Source organism: Suncus etruscus, chromosome 3, assembly GCF_024139225.1.
Source record: "Suncus etruscus isolate mSunEtr1 chromosome 3, mSunEtr1.pri.cur, whole genome shotgun sequence".
NCBI classification, from domain to species: domain Eukaryota; kingdom Metazoa; phylum Chordata; class Mammalia; order Eulipotyphla; family Soricidae; genus Suncus; species Suncus etruscus.
In genome coordinates, this window is record NC_064850.1 from 20,785,582 (window position 1) to 20,808,996 (window position 23,415).

The 23,415-nt window shown below is 48.0% G+C and overlaps 2 protein-coding genes across 2 annotated transcripts in view; one reads left to right on the forward strand and one right to left on the reverse strand.

Moving 5' to 3' along the window:
• LOC126004088 (peroxiredoxin-1) overlaps positions 1-23,415 on the reverse strand; it is a 1,184,503-nt gene that overhangs the window by 1,117,070 nt on the left and 44,018 nt on the right. The window lies entirely within an intron of this gene.
• The window catches only part of LRRC74A (leucine rich repeat containing 74A), a 47,348-nt gene that overhangs the window by 885 nt on the left and 23,048 nt on the right, over positions 1-23,415 (forward strand). The window contains exons 2-11 of the mRNA XM_049770709.1: positions 1,178-1,303; positions 4,955-5,127; positions 8,075-8,182; positions 9,613-9,709; positions 12,018-12,067; positions 12,383-12,464; positions 15,519-15,604; positions 16,376-16,570; positions 17,890-17,985; positions 21,858-22,004. Coding sequence (XP_049626666.1) covers positions 1,178-1,303; positions 4,955-5,127; positions 8,075-8,182; positions 9,613-9,709; positions 12,018-12,067; positions 12,383-12,464; positions 15,519-15,604; positions 16,376-16,570; positions 17,890-17,985; positions 21,858-22,004 — 1,160 coding nt within the window. The remainder of the gene's footprint in view (positions 1-1,177; positions 1,304-4,954; positions 5,128-8,074; positions 8,183-9,612; positions 9,710-12,017; positions 12,068-12,382; positions 12,465-15,518; positions 15,605-16,375; positions 16,571-17,889; positions 17,986-21,857; positions 22,005-23,415) is intronic.

Here is a 23,415-nt window from a genome sequence, read left to right on the forward strand (position 1 = left end):
CAAGGGAAATTTTTGTGAGGCTGAAGAGATAGTGCAATAGGTAAAATGCTTGTCTTGCATGTGTTCAGCTGGGGTTTGATCCCCAGCACCCCATATAGTCCTCCTAGCCCCACCAGGAGCGATCCCTAAGTTCAGAGCTAGGATTAAGCCTGAGTTCTGCCATCTGTGGCTCAAAAAACAGGGGGAAAAAGTCAAACCATGGATAATTTATCAGACCCTTACTTTTCATACATATCAATATTAGATTGGGAAGAAAAGAAGATAGGGTCAATTCTCAGTATTGAGGATACCCTCCCAGTGCCTGGGGGACTGTTCCTACTGTTTAATAGATCCATGTCATCTACCCTGCTCAAGCTACCCCCTCCCCACCAAGCATCATTTATCCCAGTTGATGAGGAAGCCAGGGTATCAGCACACACCATGTCTTCAGAACATTAGCAAGCCAATAAGAAAAAGTAGAAAGCAAGACTACTTTCTACTCAAGTCTATTCGCTGAGACAGGCTCTAAGCTGAAAGGGACAGAAGTGGAGGAAATAGCACTAGGTTCCATCTATTGGCATATTCAATAGGAAAGAGAGCTTGGAGAACAGAGCACCCATCCATACCCAACCATGCACTCATGCACACACACACACACACACACACACACACACAGCTAGACACAGTGGCAGATCTGTGGCACCTTGAGCAATGTGAGGTGAGAGGAACAGAGGCTGTAACCAGGATCTGGGGCGCAGGAGAAAAGAGTGAAGTGTAGATAGCCAGGGGTGAACCCTCTGGGAGAAACCAGAAGGATTCAGTCATCAAAAAGAGGGTGGCAGGGGCTGGAGAGATAACATGAAGGTAAGATGTTTGCTTTGCATGCAGAAGGACAGTGGTTCAAATCCGGCATCCCATATGGTCCCCTAAGCCTGCCAGGAGCGATTTCTGAGCATAGAGCCAGGCGCTGCCGGGTGTGACCCCAAAACCAAAAAAAAGAGGTGGCTAGAGAGACAGTAAGCAGGGAGGGTGCTTGCCCTGCACACAGCCAACTCAGGTTCAATCTCCAGCATCCCAAATGGTCCCCAAAGCACCACTGGGAGTGATCCCTGAAGGCAGAGTCAGGAGGAACCTTTGAGCACCATTGAGTATGGCTCAAAAACAAAAAGAAAATTAAAAGATGACACCTTGCTTGCAGAGGAGACTGAAGCCTCACCGAAGCAACTAAGCAGCGATGAGACTCTCTACTGTGAGGCCGAAGCCACAGTGGTGGATAAAGACAAGCCAGTCCAGGAGAATATGGAAACAGACCTGGAGATTGAAGGTGAGTGAAACCTTGGGGGTGGGCATGGCAGCTGCCTCCTTTCCAGGTGGGGTGTGCAGGCACTTCCTGCAGAGAAGGAGACAGAAAGGCCTGTGCATGTTCACGCTTAGTGCTGAGGCTCCTCCAGGTGGAACTGGTGGCCAGCTGTAGCTGCAGTCCCTAAACCTCCTGGCTACATCATAAGAGGCCCATAAGCTTATTGAAAACTGTAGGGAGAGCATAAGGGTACAGAGGGCAGGGTACTTACCTGGCATGTAGCTGGCCTGAGTTTGGATCCCTGACATCCTTTTGTCCCACCATAAGTGATCCCTAAGTACCACTGGGTGAGGCCCCAAAAAGAAAGAAAGAAAATTGTAGGGAGAAAGAAGGACTTTTGCTTTTCTGAACATAGCCACACGTGGCAACTTCTGTCAAATTCATGATAGCCCTTGGAGGTCAGCTTTATTATGCTTATCTCTTATAGATAAGAGAAAACTATAAATAAGGAAAAACTGAGGCTCTCAGAGGGTTTGGGGGGGATTATGTAAGCTGCTGTAGCCAGAGAGGAACTAGCGAATATTTGCTTATCCCTCACCTACCTCCACCTTCCATATCCCTTTTCCAGGGGCCTGGGGGTGGGATGTCTAGTCCCATCTTGAATTCTGGTTACTTTCCCCTGATCAAGTGGCTGCTCATTTCCCCTACTTCATGTCTCCATGTTTTCCTTCAACAAATCCAAATGTTCTCTGGACTGAGGGAGTTTATCGTAAACAGAGGTTCCCCTTCTACTCCCTCCCCTCTTCTTCCCAGGAGGCAAGGACCCAAAAGAACACATATGAAGGGACCTCAGGGATAGTTCTATAACTACAAGCATGTCTTGTAAGAGTTAGACCCTGAGTCTGGTCCCTAGTGCTGCCCATATGCATAGAGCTGGTCCCAGTGACTCTGCTATCTGCAAGCCCCAGCTCTGCCATGACATGTGTAAACTCCAGCACATGGGCAGAGATGTATTAAAGATGTGCAAGCTGTCTAGCCATAGAGGAGTATCTGCATGAGCATCACAGAAACCTCTGCTAAGCTCTGCAAGGAAAATTTGGGCGAGCACTGAAGCCAGGTGTGGGAGCACTATGCAAACCTATGCAATTTTAGCTTCACCGTACAGCAACTGCAAGGAAAGAGGAGGGAAGAATGAGGCCGACCCCACCTCTCCTCAGGCTGATGCTGGCTCAGTTGCCCTTCCTTATGGTTCCTGCAACAGGGTGGCAGAGCAGGAAGCTGTTCTGTTCCATGGGGTGTTCTCCCGTGCCCTCAGCTCAGAAAAGCTCTCATCAAGGTCAATATACAACTTCACTCCACATGGATGTTCTGTCTCTGCCCGTGTCTGTCTGTCTGTATCTCTCTCACACACATACACACACCATGTTTCTCTCTCTCTCTCTTTTTTTTTAATGAGCTACACCCAACAGTGCTCAGGGGTTACTCCTGGCTTTGTGCTCAGAAAACTCTCCTGGCAGGTTTAGGGGACCATACAGGATGCTAGGGATGGAACCAGGGTCCGCGTGCAAGGCAAACTCCCTACCTATTGTGCTATTGCTCTGGCCCCTCCTGATCTTCTTCCAAACTTCACCTCCAGACAGCTGCTCATGTTGCTTTCAGCAGTGGATTTTCCCTGGTGAAAGGAACTGGCAAAGGGAAAACAAGATGTTCAGTCCCATTGCTCCTCCCCAAAGGTGATGCTAATTTTGTGGTGACCTTAAACTTAAATCACAGTGCATACCATAGAGTAGTGTGTGCGCACATGTCCCATAGAGTATTGTCAATCACAGGCCACTAGTGACTGGATCTAGTGCAACACTGAGTTGGGAAAGTCACAGGGCCCGGCAGGGTCCTGCTTCTAGTCCTGGGACTAGGAGGCAGGCAATGAGGATGGCAAGGTTTCCTGGAATGGCCTCAGAAACCAGCCCCATGGGAATTGCAGGCTGGTGCTGAGAGAAGGAAGCTAAGGTTATGTACTGCACCTGTGTAAGTTCACAGTGGTTCTCCATCTAGGAGGCTGAGCCTGTTGAGCCTTGGGGAGACTAAAGGGTTTTGGCAGAGGCTAGGAATTCTGCTTCACCGCTCCACTATCCAAGGCAGCCTTTCCTAGTGATATTCACCAACTCAGAACGAACTATAGCCATCCTGGGGCTGGAAGGATAGTACAGGCAGGGAGGGTGCTTGCCCTGCATGCAGCCTACAAAGGTTTGATCCTCAGCATTGTATATGGTTCCCCAAGCACTGCCAGGAGTAACCCTTGAATGTTGCAGGATGTGGCCCAAAAAATGAGAGAAGTCTATTTCCTATTTGTCAGCTGTGCCTCAAAATCTGCTTTTTTTTTGGCCCCTGCCAGTCTCCCTCCCCCCCCCCCAAAAAAAAAGAACCCTCATAGTCTGCTCAGGAGAGAGGTTGACCCAAGGTGCAGGCAGCTGAAGAAAAACAAGCGTAGGCTCAGAAATCAGCTGAGCCCAGGAGCCCCTGCCATGCACCGGCCTGTGCCCGGAGTAGATACTGTGCAGGGGGCGTCCAGGCTGCAGTGGGTCCACTGCCCACTGCCTACCAGCCAGGATGGTCAAGAGTCTGGACAAGAAAGGTGCCGAGAGGTGGACCTGGGGAAGTGAACAGCTGCTGGCACCTCTGAGAGCAGCCGAGTCTGCAACTGGCGTTGTTGCTGACCAAGTCAGGACAACAGTCCTTGCTGCCAGAAGGGAGGTGCAGGTTGTAGAAAGTGGGAGACCCCTGCAAATGCAGGTTTGTACAGTTTGCTGAGACTTGTAAACTGGCTCCTGGAAAACTGAACTTTTGTAACCCTTCCCCCACTCTATAAATTTATATTTTTATCAACAAACTTTACTGAGCATTTCTCAAAAGCCTTTGAGTAAGACTTCATTTATGGGCCCAACATTTGGGTAAAGGTACCTTCCCTGGGTGCACTGGAGCTCAATAACTCACTCCCACTGAAACTCATGCTGGTGATTTGATTTCACCAGGGATGCATCAGGCAATGCTGGTGGGATATTGAGGGGGAAGGGGATCAGATGGTGCCAGGAATTGAACTTGGGACTTTTCGCTGCCAGGCAGCTACTCAGCCCTTTGAGTATCCCCTTAGCCCTGCCAACATGTTAGGAGCAGAATCAGACTTTGAAGGCCCGGAGAGATAGCACAGCGGCATTTGCCTTGCAAGCAGCCGATCCAGGACCAAAGGTGGTAGGTTCGAATCCCGGTGTCCCATATGGTCCTCCATGCCTGCCAGGAGCTATTTCTGAGCAGACAGCCAGGAGCAATCCCTGAGCACCGCCGAGTGTGACCCAAAAAACAAAAACAAACAAACAAACAAAAAGAATCAGACTTTGAGATGCACATTCACATAAATAGGTCTGTCCTTTGCTGGCCTTTCAGAGCTGGGACTTGCTTGCTACTTGTCCCAGGAAAGTCCCAGCCTAAGGGAGATGTTAGCTTGGGGTTTCCCAGAGTCCCCAGAGAGAGGGGTTCCCTCTCACCACAGGCTGACTTCCTGCCCTCAGAGCACACACTCCTATAGATAAATGGGGGGGGGGTCATAGAGGGAGCCTGTAAGCGAGGAGGGCAGAGGAGAGCATGAGACCCCATGTCTTCCCCTTGCATTTTTCTTAGCAGACACCGAGAAATTCTTCACCACTGGACAGAAGGAGCTATACCTGGAAGCCTGCAAGCTAGTGGGCGTCGTGCCCATCTCCCGTTTCCTCCACACCATGGAGGACTCTGTGGTGAACCTCAACCACCACGGGTTGGGCCCCAAGGGTATCAAAGCTATTGCTATCACCATGGTGGTGAGCATGGTGGTGGGGACATGGTGCTTGCCGGATGTGGGGGAATGGCCACATGGTGGGGTGGGGAGTTCCCTACACCCCAGAGAATTCTGAAATGCAACTACACTTCTGCCCCATCCTACGTTCTGCTTCGCTGCCCCAGTTTTTCCTCAGTGAGCATGGATTTCCACTTGCTCCTGGGAAAGAGGCTGCTTCGATCCATGGCCTATGAAGTCTGAGCACTTTTTCTTTTTTTCTTTTTTTTTTTTTTTTTTTTGTGTGTGTGTGTGTGTGTGGTTTTTGGGTCTCACCCAGCAGTGCTCAGGGGTTACTCCTGGCTCCAGGCTCAGAAATTGCTTCTGGCAAGCACGGGGGACCATATGGGACGCTGGGATTTGAACTGATGACCTTCTACATGAAAGGCAAACGCCTTACCTCCATGCTATCTCTCTGACCCCAGAGCACTTTTTCTGTAGGCCAGTCTGTGAGGACCTATTCAAGATGGCATCTAGGGCTCCATTTCCAAACAGACTTTTGTCTTGAAGAATATTCCATTGAACTTCATTTAGCGCCTGCTTTCAGAGGATGGACCATATATCTGCTCTGTCTGTCTGCCTGTTTGTCTGTCTCTCCTCTCTTTAATTTGGTTTTGAGGCCACACTCAGCTCAATAGTGCTAGGAGGTCACTTCTGGCATTGCTAAAGGGACTATATGTGGTTCCAGGGATTGAACCAGGGTCTATCATGTGCAAAGCAATCCCTATATTCTCTCTCTTCTCTCTCTCTCACCCACCCCTCTCTTTCTCTCTCTCCTCCCTCTCTGTGCTTGGCATGAGTGAAAATGGACTTGACCTTGAATTCATAACTAAAATTGATTGCATACAAAACAAACTTCCCAAGCAGGGAAAAAAAACACCCATATCATTTCAAACCAAACCAGCCTACTCACACCCCACTGCCTGCTCACTTAGGGACTGCCACGTAAAAAGGGAAAAACACTCACTCATTTCTGGGACACAACGCAGCCTTTGCATTTAGTCCAGGCCCATTCCAAGGTGAGACTGTGCTGCTCTCCAGGGGTGCAGGGGAAGGAGGGAAGGCAGGGAACAAAGCCATGAGTGTGGAGTGTTGAAAGGCAGATTGATGAAGTGTTAGGAACGCATGATTACCTCATGAGTGTGGTGGGGGAAAGTGGATGATGGTGAAATTCTCTCAGGATTGGCCCCTTCCTTCCTCAGTAGCAGTGGTTGGGTTTTTTTTTTGGGGGGGGGGCAGGGGCGTTCCCCTTAGTTCTCAGGAGAACTAGACATGGAGCAGACATGCTGCTTGCCTGAGCATAGTGTGTCTGCTCTGCTGTTTTGATCTGTACATGTGATGGTTCCCTGATAAGAAGGATCATGTTCTGTACTTCGGGAAGTCTCTCCTACACCTGCCCAGTTCATGTCCTGTTCTGGGTGAGAGGCTGCCCCTTGAGAGCTAGGCTGACCTCTGTTCACCCCGTTTCGCCAACAGTTCACTTCCAAGGGAACCTAGACACTCATCCTTGAGGGTGAGCTTGGCTGGAGTTGACCTTGGGGCAGTCCCAAGAGGACTCCGTGTGGTATCTCATCCCCAAAGGCTGAACTCTGCTAGCAAACATGTCGGCTGGAAGGCCATCTGGGCTATTTCACTGCCCTCTGAGCACAAGTGAAAGTTGCCCACCTCAGAGTGCTGAACCTGGACTATGTTGTGAAGAGTGGAGTTGGGGGGTGGGATCACAGAGTACTGACAGAAGTTAGCACTAATTCTCCCATTCATGTCCTGCCAGCTGCTCCCCTCACTGATGGATGTACTGTGAACATCCTCAGATTGCTCAGCTCAACCCTTTCTACCCTGGGACAGGGAGAATGAAAGTCCCACTGAGAACTACCACAGCTATTAGTTCCCAAGTTATTTCCTCATGGTGGGAGGTTACACCCAAGAGAACAGAGACTAGCTTACATGGTATCTAAGGGGTGAAGTCCAGACCCTTCAAACTTAGTGAAGGCTAAGTAACTCCTGCTTCTTTAGAAGCATGCACGGAACAAGCTCAGAAATGTGCTCAGAAATTGCTCCTGGCAGGCTCAGGGTACCATATGGGATGCTGGGGATCGAACATGGGTCAGCCACATGCAAGGCAAACACCCTACCCACTGTTCTATTGCTCTGGCCCATTTTTAAATTTTTATACTTAATTCAATGTCCTTCTTAATTGGCTTAATCTATGTCCTTTTGGGGGGGGGGGGGAAATCATACCCAATGGCACTCAGAAATTACTCCTGGCTCTGTGCTCAGAAATCACTCCTGGCAGGCGCAGGGTAATATATGGAATGCCAGGAATTGAACTCATGTCTGTAAGGTTGGCCACATGCAAGGCAAATGCCCTACCCCTGTGCTATCTCTCTTCCCCCATAGATATGTCCTTTTAATAGTTGAAATCTGTTTAGCGCTACTTTGGGTCTCTTACTTTTCATAATTTTAATTGCTTTAACATTTATCTTGTAACTCCCCTAATCCCTTTAGGTAGAAATGCCCACAATTATATCATGGGGCCAGAGAGGTGGTCAGGGGTAAGGTGCTTATCTTGCAGGCAACCAACCCCACCACTGTATATGGTGCTCGGAATACCACCCAGGGTCACTCCTGAGCTCAGAACAAGTGTAACTCTTGAGCCTCACCAGTGTGATCCCAAACTGCATGCACACACACACACACACACACACACACACACACACACACACGAATAGGTGTCAGGTCCTAGTACAACTAGGGGTGCTGGCTCGCCTTCCACTCCAGTATCTCCTCTCACTCCCAATTCCAGAAGGGCTGGTCATAGCCAAGGCAGGAGTGTTCAGGTAAAGGTACAACTTCTGGGAAAGGGCCCAGGGCCAGGAAGTGAGGTCACCAACCTCTGGTCTTTCTCCTTCCACTCCTCATGGTGGCGACTGAAGTCCAACACGTCTGTGGCTGTATTGGAGGTGGCAGACAATTTCATCACCGACAAAGGCACAAAATACCTGGTGGAGATGCTCCAGGAGAACTACTACCTGCAGGAGCTGGTACTGTGCCACCCCTCGAACCCCACATGCCCACACTGCTCTCATAGTCCATTCATACACCTACAGTCCTGCCCAGCCCACAGCAGCCCCCCACTTGGCTTGGACCTGAGGCAGTTTTTCAGCTTTCTGTGCTACCAGGGCACAACCTGGGAACAGTTTCTGTCTGAACCATAGCAACCCGCTTTAGTGGGACTGAAACTCACTTCCACAGAGTTGCTTAAAGTGAATTTCTTCAACACACTAAAGGCAAGAGATCAGTTCATGAAAGACAGTGTCTATGGTTAGAGAAAGGTGGTAGTTATACCACCATGCTAATATAATATAAGGCAAATGCCATACCACATACCAATCATTTTTCAATGTACAGAGTGATAGCACAGTGTGGTATGGCATTTGCCTTGCAGGTAGCAGGACGAATGGTGGTTCGAATTCTGGCATCCCATATAGTTCCCTATGCCTGCCGGAGCAATTTCTGAGAGCAGAGCCAGGAATAACCCCTGAGCACTGCCGGGTGTGACCCCAAAACCAAAAAAAAAAATGATTGAGGGTCTGAAAAGATATTATAGTAGACGGGACTCTTCTCTTGCTTGTATGATCCCCAGTACCCCCATTTGATTTCCCAGGCACTGCCAAGAGTGATCCATGAGCAAAGAACCAAGATAAACTCTAAAGTACCATCAAGTGTGGTGACCAGCCCCCAAAAATAAAGGATTAAATTAACAAATGCTGTAAGATTTACCCCAACTAAAATGTTGAGGGAGGCTCAGGAGAGACAGTGTAGTGGGTAAGGTACTTGTGTACCTTGCATTCAGCCAATCCCAGTTTGATCTCTGGCACTGCATATGGTCTTCTGAATCCCACCAGGAATGATCTCAGAGCAGAGTCAGAAGTAAGCCCAAGCACTGCTGGGTGTGTCCCAAACAACAAAGACCATTAATAGAAAGCATCTCTCCATACCTAAAAGGACTATGTATATTTCCACCTCTTCCTTCCACAGCAATTCATTTATCAATGTGGAGAATTAGCAATGATTGTTTGCCCAGATCTTATTTTCATTTATTTTGCAACAAACTTCCCTAACAACATCCCCAGACTAACTCATTGTGTTGGCTTGACTCCAATCTACCCCAATCTCCCCTCTCCTCAAAGCTCCCTGTCCTTTCTTCTTCCCTCAGAGCAGGCCTCAGGAAACCCTCTTTCTTTCTATCTTTCTCTCTCACATACTCTACCTTACTCCCTCCCTTTCTCTCTCCCCCGCCTCTCATCCTCTCTTCTCCTCTCCCCTTCTCTCCTCTCCCTTCCCCGCCTCTCCCTTCCTCCTCTCTCTTTTCCCTCTCCCTCTCCCTCTCTCTTCCTCCCTCTCTCTCTCAGCTTTTGTTACTATTCCCCAATGTAATATTGCCAAGCTCAAGTGCTTTCTTGCCTTTTAGAATATCTCTGAGAATGATCTTAATTTTGAGGGAGCCACAATCATCTCCAACTTCTTTCAGAAGAATGCCTCTTCCATCTCCAAGCTCCAGCTTTCAGGTGGGCTGGTGGCGCAGGGAGTGACTATGGAAAAGGAGAGGAGGGTAAGAGCCTGGAGAACTGGGGCCTATGTCTTTCAGACCTAAGTACATCCTGAGACATACCCCAGCCTTTCTCTAATATTTCTGACTCACTCTGAAACATTGCTTTCTCTGCTCCAAGTTTTCCCATTTCTCCACTCAAGCCATCTCCTAGGGTCTAGAGCAATAGCATAGTCGGGAGATAGCATTTGTCTTGTACACAGACAGTCTGAATTCAATGTCTGGCACCCCATATGCCCCCTCTGAACATTACCAGGTATAGCTCAAAACAAAAAGTCATCTCGTCACGTGGGGTGCCTGACCCTCTGATGGGGCCAAGAACCCTTCAATACCATTTCTCTCTATCCTGCATTCTGCTTGCTTTCTTGACTGCATTTCTTTCTTCCTGACTCACAATCTTCCATCTTTTTGAGGGGCCAGGATTGCCCAAGCTGTGCTTTGGGGTGGATGTACTACCAGTTCTCAAGACAACAGAGCTTGCTCAGGTCCTGTAATGTCTGTTGTGAAGTATTATCTGAGATATCAAGGGGGGCTGGGGGCCTCATTGGGGGACCACTCAGTGCTGTTGTAGGAAACTTGTGGTGCCAGGAATAAACCTGTTAGTCACATGCAAAGCTTGTGCCCTAAACACAATAATAATAGTATAATAATTATTATTTTAATTATTTTTATTATTACTATTATTGATCTCTGGCACCACATTCAGAGGAGCATATGTGGTATCAAAGATCAAAAATATAAGGAAGAGAATAGGAAAGGTAAAAGTGGGTAGGATGCTTGCCTGGCACGTGGTTCAGTTTAATCCCCAACACCAAGAATGATCCCCTGAATCTCTCCAGCAGTGATCCCTGAGCACAGAACCAGGAGAAAATGCTAAGCACCTCTGGCTAGAGGGCACTCCTTATCAGGGGTGGCATACAGGATTTTTACCCTCACTCAAAATGGCAAAATGCAATATGTGTTTAACATATTATTGTTAAAATTATATGCTTTTGTGTGTTTGTCTGTTTTAGCAGGTCACTGCATGGTGTGGCTCTCTGACTCTCACAGTTTAAAATTTTGGCTCTTTGATTTTGCCTTAGATTTTGCATGTGTAACAAGTTCCCTCTCATCCCCTCTGGTCCCAGCCAGGCTTTATGGATGTGGTTCTGCAGGATATTCTTTATGACTATAGACTCCAGGCACTAAGGGTGGGTGCTGTCTAAGAAATGATGCACCAACTCCTGCAACTTCCTAGTCAGTAGTGGCTCAGAGCAAAGGGACTAGGTAATACAAAGGTGTGGAGTCACCTCTTTTTCTCCTTTTTCTTCTTCATTCATGTATCTGCTTGTTTTGTTTTGTTTTTGGGTCACACCCGGTGTTGCTCAGGGGTTACTCCTGGCTATCTGCTCAGAAATAGCTCCTAGCAGGCACGGGGGACCATATGGGACACTGGGATTCGAACCAACCACCTTTGGTCCTGGATCGGCTGCTTGCAAGGCAAACGCTGCTGTGCTATCTCTCCGGGCCCTCATGTATCTGCTTTAAGAACACTATCATGGGGGCTGGAGAGATAGCACGGCAGTAGGGTGTCTGTCTTGCACATGGCAAGAGTACTCAGGATGAACCCAGGTTCGATCCCCAGCATCCCATATGGTCCTCTAGCCTGCCAGGAGCAATTTCTGAGCACAGAGCCAGGAGTTACTCCTGGGCACCACCGGGTGTGGCAAAAAACAAACAAACAAACAAAAAGCTACTCACTTTGGGGCCGAAATGACAGCATAGTGGGGAAGGCATTTGCCTTGCACATGGCCAACCTAGGTTTCATCTTCAGCATCTCTTATGGTCCCCCAAGCCTGCCACTAGAGATTTCTTTGTTTTTTTTTTTTGGTTTTTTTTTTTTTTTTTGGTTTTTGGGCCACACCCAGTAACGCTCAAGGGTTACTCCTGGCTATGTGCTCAGAAGTTGCTCCTGGCTTGGGGGACCATATGGGACACCGGGGGATCGAACCGCGGTCCGTCCAAGGTTAGCGCAGGCAAGGCAGGCACCTTACCTTTAGTGCCACCGCCCGGCCCCATCCCACTAGAGATTTCTAAGCACAAAGCCAGGAGTAACCCCTGAGCCCCACCAGGTGTGGCCCCAAAACAAACAAAAACAAACAAACAAAAAAAAAACCCATCACCTTTTCTGTGGCTATTGTCCCAAAGGACAGAGACTGGCAAAGGCAGGCTCTAGAAGGGTGAAGGCGCCTCTTCTGGAAAAGCTGCTAATGCCACCTTCACTGTAGGAAACCACTTCAAAGATGATGCTGCAGAACTGCTCTGCCAATCCCTGGCGGTAAGAAGCAAGGGGTTGGATGCAGACAAGCAGCCTGGAAAAGTTAGGGGAGCATGGAGGCCAGGAGCTTAGAGCACAGGCCATTCCCATGGGAAAGGAAGTGAAGAGTCTGTGGGTTCTGGCAAAAGTCACAGCAAATGACTTTTCAGCCATGGTAAACAGAGACTGACTGTGCAGCTGTCTGGGGTGAAAGAAGCCTAGCCTCCTCTGTTTTGGGGGCTGGGAGTCCTGGAGGCTGGGATCCCTGAGAAAGAAGAAGTATCTGCCATTCCACGGAAGACCTCAATGATCTCTTTCCACTGTTTCTTTCTCTAGTTCAATTACCAGATTAAGGTGCTGGATCTCAGTCACAATGAGTTCTCGGATAAGGCAGGAGAGTACCTGGGACTGATGTTGGGTGAGTGTCCTACAGAGAGGATGATCTGCTTAGGAGAGGGCCGAACACCCTTGCTTATTAGAGTCAGAGCTCCTGTCTTGATTGTCTGAATGTTATGCATAGAAATGGGCCATAGGCATCCCCTGAAAGGGAGTCGAGCATCTGACTGGGTGGGCAGAAAAGCCAGCAAACAAGTGATCCAACAGAAAAAACAAGTGTTGAGGCCGAAGAAATAGCGCATCGGTTGGGCGTTTGCCCATCTCAGGCTGACCTGAGATGAACCCAGGCTTGATTGCCGGGAGTGATTTCTGAGCACAGAGCCAGAAGTAATCCCTGAGTGCTGCCAGGTATAACCCCAAAACAACAACAACAACAACAACAACAACAAAAGAAAAAGTGCTGTGCATACATGGTGGGCACACAGGGTCACAAAATAATTCCTCTACCTGACCCTAAGTTTGAAACTCCCCTATCATAAAAGGTGTTGTGGATCCCACTGAAAGACAGGAATTGGGGCTGGAACAATAACACAGCGGTTGGGCTTTTGCCTTGTATGCTGCTGACCCAGGACAGACCCAGGTTTGATCTCCGGCATCCCATATGGTCCCCTGAGCCTGCCAGGAGTGATTTCTGAGTGCTGAGCCAGGAGTAACCCTAAGCACTACCGTGTATGCCACCCCTCAAAAGAAAACAGCAGCAGTTGTGTAATACAGAAGATAAATATTCAGAATATTGGTTCAAAAGCCTAGGGATTAATTAGACAGTGATATTTCCTCCTCAGAACACTGGTAAAGTCATGTAGACAAAGGAATCTAAATGCTTGAAACTTGAGTCATTAGAAAAGCAAAACAACAAAAACACACTTCTCTCATCTACTGAAACCGGAAGATGTTTTGTTATTGTTGTTATTTTGGGGCCACACCCAGCAGTACTCAAGGCTCTTTGGTTCTTTGCTCATGGATCACTCTTGATGGCACCATATAAGATATCAAGGATCAAACTCCAGTCAGCCATTAGCAGGGCAAGTACCCTACCCATTGTACTATTGCTCCAGCCCCCCAAACTGCAAGATTTTCAACTCAGAGAACAGAGGACAGTGAACACCAGGGGAGAAATGAGAGCATGCGGAAGCCGCTCTGCAGAGGCGCTTTGGAGAGTAATATAATCCGATTTAGTACAACTGAGAATGCATCTACTCCCTGATGTAGCAATTTCTCTCCATAGAAACTCTCACACAGAGAGATGACAGGAGTTTTATTGCAAAACCGTTATGAAAGAGAAAGGAAGAAAGAGACTAAATGTTCCTCTCGGGAGTATATGATTAGAGGAGAGGACTTCTGGGCTGAGGGATGGTGGAGACAGGGAACTCATTTAGATGAGATGATGAGAGGAAGCCCCTCCGGGGAGGTGATTTTCTTCTGACACCTGAGGATCAAAGGAGCAAGAGCCTTCAAAGTTCTGGAATCACAACCATCAGGGCAGCTGAGCCTAAGCTGCCATTTCCGGTTCCTGTTCCCTGTTCTGTGTGGGATCCATGTACCTTACCACAGAGGCCCCCATCACTCTACGCAGAGGAGAGGAGAAGGAAAGGCTTTTGGGGGGAGCAACAATGGACTATTAGGTTTGGCAAGTGTGAATTCTGGGAGTCATACTACATGAAGAGAGTCATGCGGTGTGGCTGGTTCCACTTAGCTGGCAGGTTTAGAAGCATCGCTGTATCTAGATTAGGAAAGCAGGCAGGAGTAAGGGAGACTAGCATGGCTGTCAGAGGAAGTGGGAATGAGATATCTAGAGAGAGGAGTGAAGGGAGCTCTGAGCACATTTTTGAGGGAAAAATAAGGATTTGGCTATGTGAAGAACGAGGGCAGGAAAGAGAGTGAAGCAGGTAGGGCTCGTGTTTGTACCCGACAAACCTGGGTTCAGTCCCTGACACTGCATAAGGTCCCTTTAGCCCTGTCAGCAGTAATCCCTGAGTACAGAGCCAGGAGTAAGGATAAATCCTTATGGCTGTCGATTGTGACTCCAAACAAACACACCAATAAAAGCACAAGAACAGAGCACCAAATTCATGATTATTTATTTAGCTTCTGATAGGAAGAGGTGCTATTTACTATAGTAGGAAAATTCAAGGGGGTCACTGGTATCAGGGTAGGGGCTTAGGGCTAATATTTTCATCAAGTATAATATTTGAGATGTCCACTCCACAGGGTAGCCCTGGAGGCAGAGACAGGCACCCAGTGAGATAGTACAGGCTTAAGTAGAGTCAGAGTTGAGTGGATGGTCTTCATACCAAACCCTGGGTCCTGCCAGCATTTTGAGGTGTGTAATTCAGGAGAAAGAAGAGAACAGAAGGAAAGGTTCATGGGTCAAAATATTCTTTCATGGGCCCGGAGAGATAGCACAGTGATGCTTGCCTTGGAAGCAGCCGATCCAGAACCTAAGGTGGTTGGTTCGAATTCCGGTGTCCCATATGGTCCCCCATGCCTGCCAGGAGCTATTTCTGAGCAGACAGCCAGGAGTAACCCCTGAGCACCACCGGGTATGACCCAAAAACCAAAAAAAAAAAAGATTTTTTTTCCATAAAAATAGGAACATTCTAGTAAGAATAAAATACTTAAGTTATAATTGTTTCAAAGCTACTTAATGTGGGTCAGAATCAAAGAAAGACACACACGTAGCTCTTCGTCAACAGCTCTCAGTTTCTCTCTATCTTTAGTTTTTATAGTTTGTAACATGCATTTCAGCTCACATATAGACCAATCATGCTGAAGCCGCATGTTATGGATGAAATTGGAATTTTTCCCATGGCACAGTGGTTGAAAAACGCTGCTTTAAGGGATGTGCTGGTGTGAGTGTACTGAAGGGGTGGGAGCTGCCACTGCAACTCCTGCATCAGAACTCACTTGCAACTGGGGGTGGGGAGCTGCAAATGAATATGGAAAAATGTCCTGTCAGAGTTTTGCTTTGCTTCTCCATGAAGGACCCCTTTCCCTCAGGCCCTTCACCTCCTGCTGGCTCCAGGGGACAAAGTTTCTGGGATAAGGAAGACACTGAGATGTTCCCTTCCTCTCCCAGGCATCAACATCGGGCTCAAGACTCTGGATCTGAGTTGGAATCACATCCACACCTGGGGATCTGTGGCCTTGTGCAGTGGCCTTCGGGTAAGGGGCTCTCAAGGGTGAGGGAGGAGCCAGGGTGAAATCAGCATCCACCTTCCGACTCATGTCTTGAACCACTGTCTCATGGTCACTGTGGAGAGGGGGGCCTGGGGTCCCTTCTGTGCTCTGCACATGGTAGGTCTGTCTCCTTCCCACAATTCCTTTTGTGGAGATCCTGTCCAGGTAAGTTTGCCTCCATGCCAGTCAAAGTATCCCCCCTAAGGGAGCTTCAAGAGAGCAGTTGAATTAAGAGTTAAAGGATGGCCTGAGATCAAAAGAGAGTGGTGAGGCCAGAGAGATAGCATGGAGGTAGGACATTTGCCTTGGATACAGAAGAATGGTGGTTTGAATCCTGGCATCCCTTATTGTCCCCCCGAGCCTGCCAGGAGCGATTTCTGAGCAGAGAGCCAGGAGTAACCCTGAGCACAGCTGGGTGTGACCCAAGGAGGGAGAGGGAGAGAGAGAGAGAGAGATAGAGAGAGATAGAGAGAGAGAGAGAAAGAGAGAGAGAGAGAGAGAGAGAGAGAGAGGAGAGAGAGAGAGAGGAGAGAGAGGAGAGAGGAGGCCCAGGACCCAGTTTGAGAAACCAGGAACATCTGGGCATCCAAGGAAGTGTGGGGACCCAGGGAGGTCTGGGGACCCACAGGGGTCTAGGGCCTAGGAAGATCTGTTCCATATCTCCTCTCATGGCCCCCCAAAACCCAGTGGGGTGTGGTCCCTGGCCAAACAAGCAGTCCACAATTCTGAGAAGGCTCTGTCCTCCCTCTTCTGGAGACTAACGTAACCCTGGAGAAGCTGTACTACTCCATGAACGGCTTTGGGAATGAGGGAGCCTCAGCTCTCGGGGACATCCTCAGAGTCAACAGCTGCCTCACCTACCTGGATCTCACCAGCAACAACATCAGCAATGACGGGATAAACAGAATCAGCAGAGGACTGGAGGTCAACGAGAGCCTCAAAGTTTTGAAGGTCCTTACCATCTCCACCCACGGGAATAGCCAGTGAGAGAGACAGAGAGACAGAGTCATATCTCCCTGCACGTGTGCCTCTGTGTCTGTCCATGTGTCTGTGTCCATATATGTGTGTCTGCTGCATGTTAGTGTATCTATGTGTGTCCACATTTGTGTGCATGCAAGTGTCCCTGCATCCATATGGGAATGCCTGTATTTGTGTGTTCATGACTGTGTCCACACACACACCCTGTGTGCATATATACATGTGTCATGTCTGTCAAAGTGGAAGCAGCAAGGTGATGGTCTGGATATCACTGGAGAAAATCATTGGGTGAATATGCTCCCTCCACATGCACATCCCCCACTTTCCCTCTGTGAACAACCAAAACCAGAACTACTAAATTCCCCACTGCGTCTCTGAGGCAAACCCTCAGCTCTCCTGCATTACAGTAATTGTTTTCTAATCACCTTTCTACCTACCACCAGTGTCTCTTCTCAGCTCTTCTCTCCACCAGCAGAGTGCTCGCTACACTTGATCTTAGCCAAAAGGCAGAGAAGTGATAGCAGAGTGCTCTTTGAACAAAACTCTGACTTCCATTCCATCTGCTCCCCATACCTTGCTGTCCAGATCCGGGTCCCTTCTCCTAGGCATCCCTAGCCTCATGCCTTTCCATGCCCATCTATGCTCCCAGGCTCTACTTTCACCTTTCTAACAGTTTCTTGACTACTATGTCCTCATTCTCTGCTCCTTTTCTCCCTTGGGAGACCCTGCCTCAGGGCTAAGCTCCAGGGCCTCCCAGAGTTCTGGGCACCCCTCATAATGAAGAGTCAGTAAATGGATGGATCATATAGATGGGTAAGATGAAAAGTTAGATGGACATGTGTTGGGAAATGAATGAATCGTTGAACAGTGAGATGAATAGAAATTGGGTGGATTGGTAGTTCAATGGATGGACATATGAATGGAAAATTGAGCTATGACATGGAAAGGAGATTGAGTGGGTTGGTGGATAGATGGATGAACATGAGATAGACAAAAGGTTGAACAGGTGGTTCAGTAAATGGATGTTGAATAAATGGGTGTATTGATGAACAGGTGAGTTGGTGGTTGAGCAGTTGATGGATGGATAGATGGAAGGATAGATGATAGAGCAATGATATGAACACTGTGATTAGGTGAGTGAGTGGATGACTGGGTAAACAGACAGGTACATATAAACAGGTACAGAGAAGTCTAAAAAGAAGACAGATTGTGATTTTGTGGAAGAAACAGTTGTGCTCTGAGCCAAATTCTCCTATCCATCTCGTTTTCCTGTATTGTTCCTCCTCCCACAGCTTTTCCTGAACCCTATAAATGTGGAAGGGGCTCTTTCACTCATCCAAGCCATCAAAAAGAACCCCAAATCCGTGATGGAAGAGCTTGATATTTCTGTAAGTGATCAAAGGATAATGGCTTGTACCAGGGGAGCCCTCTGTGTGGGCAATTCCCAGCAGCTGCATTCACCCAAGTCTCCTGCATATGTTCTTTATGAAAATAGTCTTGTCCCCTCTAGGGGCCTTTTCAATAGAGCCATCATTCAGTCCTTAGTGTGGGTTCAAGGACCATGTCCCAGCAACTCCAACCCTGAGCACCTGAGCTTGGGAGCAGAGCAGGAAACAAAGGCAGGAGATTCCCATCCCACTCTACCTGCAATCAAATCTGCTAGAGGCACTAGTCCCAGGGCAATCCCAGAACCACAGGTGAGTTAGAAAGTTAAAAATGCAAAAATTTGTATTTCTCTTGACCTCTTTGATTTGGGGGCCACAGCTGGCAGTACTGGGGTTTACTCCTAGTAGTTCTGGGGATTGATCCCAGGGAAGCTATGTGCAAGGCACATGCTCCCTGTGCTGTCTCTAGCAGTCTTTGAGGCTGAAAGTCTCTTGTTTTTTTTTTTTTTTTGTTTTGTTTTGTTTTTTTTTTTAGTTTTTGGGCCACACCCGGTGACGCTCAGGGGTTACTCCTGGCTATGCACTCAGTAGTCGCTCCTGGCTTGGAGGACCATATGGGACGCCGGGGGATCAAACCGCGGTCCGTCCGTCCAAGGCTAGCGCAGGCAAGGCAGACACCTTACCTCTAGCGCCACCGCCCGGCCCCTGAAAGTCTCTTGTTGAAGGAGGAAAGCCTAATAAAGCTCAACTGACTCACTTACTCCAGCCTGAATCAGCATGGAGCTGGGAACTTGTGAATCCAATAACCCTATAATTGTGCACCTCCAAAGTGAGTCCCTTGCTCATCTGAGCCTCCTCAGATGGGGGAATAGATGTTTATGTCCTTGGGTTGTCAGAGCAAAGTACCACCAACAGGTGACTTCAACAAAAGAAATAGCTGGTCTCAGTTCTAAAAGCTAGGAGTAGAGTCCACGATGCAGATGTGGCAGGGCTGGACATGGTGTGACCTGCAGGAGCATTTCTCAGAACTCAGTTGCAGCTGTGTGTGGCCAGTTCCCTGGTGCATGTCTATTTCCATATGATCCTTTCTCATAAAGACATTGGGTTCCACACCCGATTCCTCTCTTTTTTCCTTCCTTCCCTCCTTCTTCCCTCTTCATTCCTTCCCTCTCTCCTTCCTTTCTTCCTATCCACCCTTCCTCCTTCCCTTCCTCCTTCCTATCTTCCTTCCTTGATTCCTTTTTCTTTCTTTCCTTCTTCTTTCTTTTTTCCTTCCTTCCTTTCTTTTCTTCCTCTTTCTTTCTTTCTCCCTTCCTTCCTCTCTCCCTTCCTTCCTCTTTCTCTCTTTCTTCCTTCCTTCCTTCCTTCCTTTTTCTTTCTTTCTTTCTTTCTTTCTTTCTTTCTTTCTTTCTTTCTTTCTTTCTTTCTTTCTTTCTTCTTTCTTCTTTCTTTCTTTCTTTCTTTCTTCTTTCTTTCTTTCTTTCTCTTTCTTCTTTCTTTTCTTTCTTTCTTTCTTTCTTTCTCTCTTTTTTCTTTCTTTCTCTCTTCCCTTCCTTCCTTCCTGCCTTCCTTCCTTCTTCCTTCCTTTCTTTCTTAATTTCTTCTTTCTTTGTAATATTATTTTAGGTATGTAGACTACAATAAAGCTAATGGTGATATATTACATAACATGGGGGAAATACCAAAAGCAAATATCCTTTAATTCTATTTATTTTTTATTATTGATTTGGGGGCCACACCGGACTATGCTCAGATCTTATTCCTGGTTCGGCCCCACTTCTGGCAGTGCTTGGGGAACCATATAAAATTTAACTCAAATCTGCCGTTTGCAAGGCAAGCACCCTACCCTCTGTGCTATCTTTACAGCCCTGTAATTTTAATTTTTTTGACTAGCATCCAATAGAATAAGCTGTTAGGCTCCTCTTGCTTTACAGTAATAGCATTGAAGAAATCTGAAAGGGAACACTTTTGATATTTAAGCAATAATTTTTGAGATTTAGAAAGTTTGAAAGCACACCCATGTTTCTCTTCACCTTGTCTCCATGACCCCTCCCTGTCCTGGACTGCTTCTATTATTTCTTTTTTGGGGTAGGGGCCTCTTTTAGCAATACTCAGGGCTATTTCCAAATGTGCTCTGGAGATCATATGTGGTGACAGGGATGAATCCTGAACTCCAACAGGCAAAGCATGACTCATCCTGTTTCATTCCCTCCAGGCCCCAAACTCCTCATTATCCCCCTGGCTCTCTCTCCCAGAGGCCTCTGCCCTCCCCAGCTCTCATCTTAAACCCAAGTATACCTGAACCCTCACACCACAGCCTCAGTCAGCCACAGGACTGGCTTGGGTGGATATTTAGCGTGGTGTCTCCAGGATGGTTTAGAAGCATGGTCCCTGGCACAGTCTGGGTATATTAGAAAGAAATGAACAATGATGCTGTTGGGGGCTAATGGTGTGGCTCAGTAGGAAACCCCCATGTCTTGCATGCATGAGGTCTTAGGTTTGATCCCTGGCACTATATATAAAAAAATGCATGATATTATTGGTGCCCTGGTGATATATAATCTCTGAGGTCACAGTGTCACTTAACAAGTCTACCAGGGGCTAGAGAGGTAGTACAGTGAGTTAGGCAATTTACTTGCATGCAGCTCACCTGGGTTCAATTCCCAGCATCAGGGCCAGGAAGGTGGCACTAGAGGTAAGGTGTCTGCCTTGCAAGTGCTAGCATAGGACAGACCGCCCATATGGTCCCCCCAAGCCAGGGGCTATTTCTGAGCACATAGCCAGGAGTAACCCCTGAGCATCAAATGGGTGTGGTCCAAAAACAAAAAAGAAATCAATTCCCAGCATCCCATATGGGCCCTTAAGACCCTCTAGAAGTGACCCCTGAGCACAGAGTCCAGAAGTAAGTCTTGAGCATTTATCCTTTTCCTCCCCTTCATCCATAGTTACCCCATTACTCTCAAAGATATTGGCATGTCTTGGTTGGCAGACGTTTCTAGAACTTTAGACAGGCAAGATTAAGATCTTAGCTTTTAAGCATGGATTTTAATCTTTGAAAAGGCAAATGATGGGCCGGGCGGTGGCGCTCGAGGTAAGGTGCCTGCCTTACCTGCGCTAGCCTAGGAGACGGACCGCGGTTCGATCCCCCGGCGTCCCATATGGTCCCCCAAGCCAGGAGCGACTTCTGAGCGCATAGCCAGGAGTAACCCCTGAGCGTCACCGGGTGTGGCCCAAAAACCAAAAAAAAAAAAAAAAAAAAAAAAAAAAAAGAAAAGGCAAATGATGTTCAGAACCTCCTTTGAGGATTGAATCAAATGCTTGAACACCTGTTCAGAGAACACATGTTCTCCAGAACCCTCGAAGGGCTCTGAGGATCCCATGTGCCTTGTGCCAGGATGGGGCAGGCCATAAAAATCCTTTCCATATGCAGGTGTAGACCTGGGTTCTTTACCCCTTCCCCATGCAAGCCTCCTTTATTGCCACAGACAACTCCACTGAGCCTTAGAGCAGATATATATATATATTTCTCGAGGCCGGAGAGATAACATGCCTTTCATGCAGATGGTCATTGGTTCGAATCTTGGCATCGCACATGGTCCCCTGAGCCTGCCAGGAGCGATTTCTGAGCATAGAGCCAGGAGTAACCCCTGAACGCTGCTGGGTGTGACCCAAAAACCAAAAAAAAAAAAAAATCCTACGAAACCACAGAAGTTAAGACTTTTCAGTTCAGAAACCATCAATGTCTGGCCCCACAGGGGTATGCTGCAGAATGTACCAGGAAAGACAACTCACTCTTACTGCGGATCTCTGACCTGGACACTGAGGTATTCCATGGCAGCGCCATTCCCATGATGGATCCCCTCCCCTCCTAACAGAACGTGCTGGTGACCGAGCAGTTCACCAAGATCTTGGAAAGTGTATACTCCATGCACCCACAGCTGGATGTGATATATAAGGCAGTGCAAGGTCAAAACACCAAGAGGAAGGTTTCCCAGTGGAAAAACTGCAAGAAGATAATCCAGGTGAGTCCCTAGGGGCCCCCACAATAGCTGACCCCTCACCCCAAATCAGCATGAGAGCACATGGGTATATATGTGTGTACTTGAGTGTGTTTTCATGTGAGTACATGAGTGAATAAGCACGTGAGAACATGAGGGCCTCAGTCTTGCTGCTTATGAAATGAGCATAAATTAGGAGCACTACTCCCCTAGAAGGCTGTCGTGAAGAGTTTGAGGTTCGGGGAGGGGGGTTGTAAGCACACCCAGAGGCACTTAAAGGCTACTCTAGCATGACGAGGGATGACTCCTCACAGTGCTTAGGGGACTATCCTGTCACAGGAATGAAACTCAAGGATCCTGTAGACAAAACAAGCTCTCAGTCTTTGGAGCCATCTCTCCATCCCTGCCATAAGATTAAACTTTAGGATGTAGGGGCCAGAGAGTATACAGGAGTGAGAAATAATGTCTTGCATGTGGCTGACTCCAGTTCTGTCTATGGCACCACATGCTACCCTAAGCAGTGCCAAGAACAATCCCTGTAGAGACAGAGCCATAATACAGCAGTTAGAGCTATTGCCTTGCATGCAGCTAATCAGGGTTTAATCCCTGGTATTTCAGATGGTCTCTGGGGGCACTGTCAGGAATGAGCACTGAGCACAGAGACAGGAGTGACCCCTGTGTGCTTCCAGGTGTGGTCCCAAAATAAAAATATAAACAATGGTCGGAGCTAAGCTCCAATGAGTGTAGACTCTTCGTAATAGTTGGGGATGCAGCCGGGACCCACCTATGTTGAGGACAAGCCTTAAGCCTTAGTAACAGTCCTGGTTACTAAGTTCATATTGCACCATAGCAGGTTAATCAGAGAAGAATGCATTACCAGAGGTGGACGGTGGGAACATTGGGAGGACCGAAGGTGCACACAGTTGGTTTAGATTCCAGAAACGGCTCCTGACACAGCCCAGTTCAGTGGTTAGGGTGCTTCCCACCGCTACCTTGATCAGGGAGCTGCTCAATCAAGAACCACCCCCAATAGGGCGTGTCTTCAAAGCTGCCCGATTCCATTGGTTTCTCTTTTTGTTTGTTTTTCGGCCACACCCAGTGACGCTCAGGGGTTACTCCTGAGCTATGCACTCAGAAATCCCTCCTCGCTTGGGGGACCATATGGACGCCCAGGGATGGAACCGAGGTCCGTCCTAGGCTAGCGCGCGCAAGGCAGACGTCTTACCGCTTTGCACCACCGCTTCAGCCCCCATGGATGTGTGGTGGTTTTTTTTTTTTAACTTTATAGATTGGTTGGTTGGTTGGTTTTGGGGCCACACCCAGAGGTGCTCTGGGATTACTCCTGGTTTTGCACTCAGAATCACCCCTGGCAGGCTGGGGGACCATATGGGCTGCCAGGAATTGAACCGGGTTCCTCCCAAGTTGGCTGCATGCA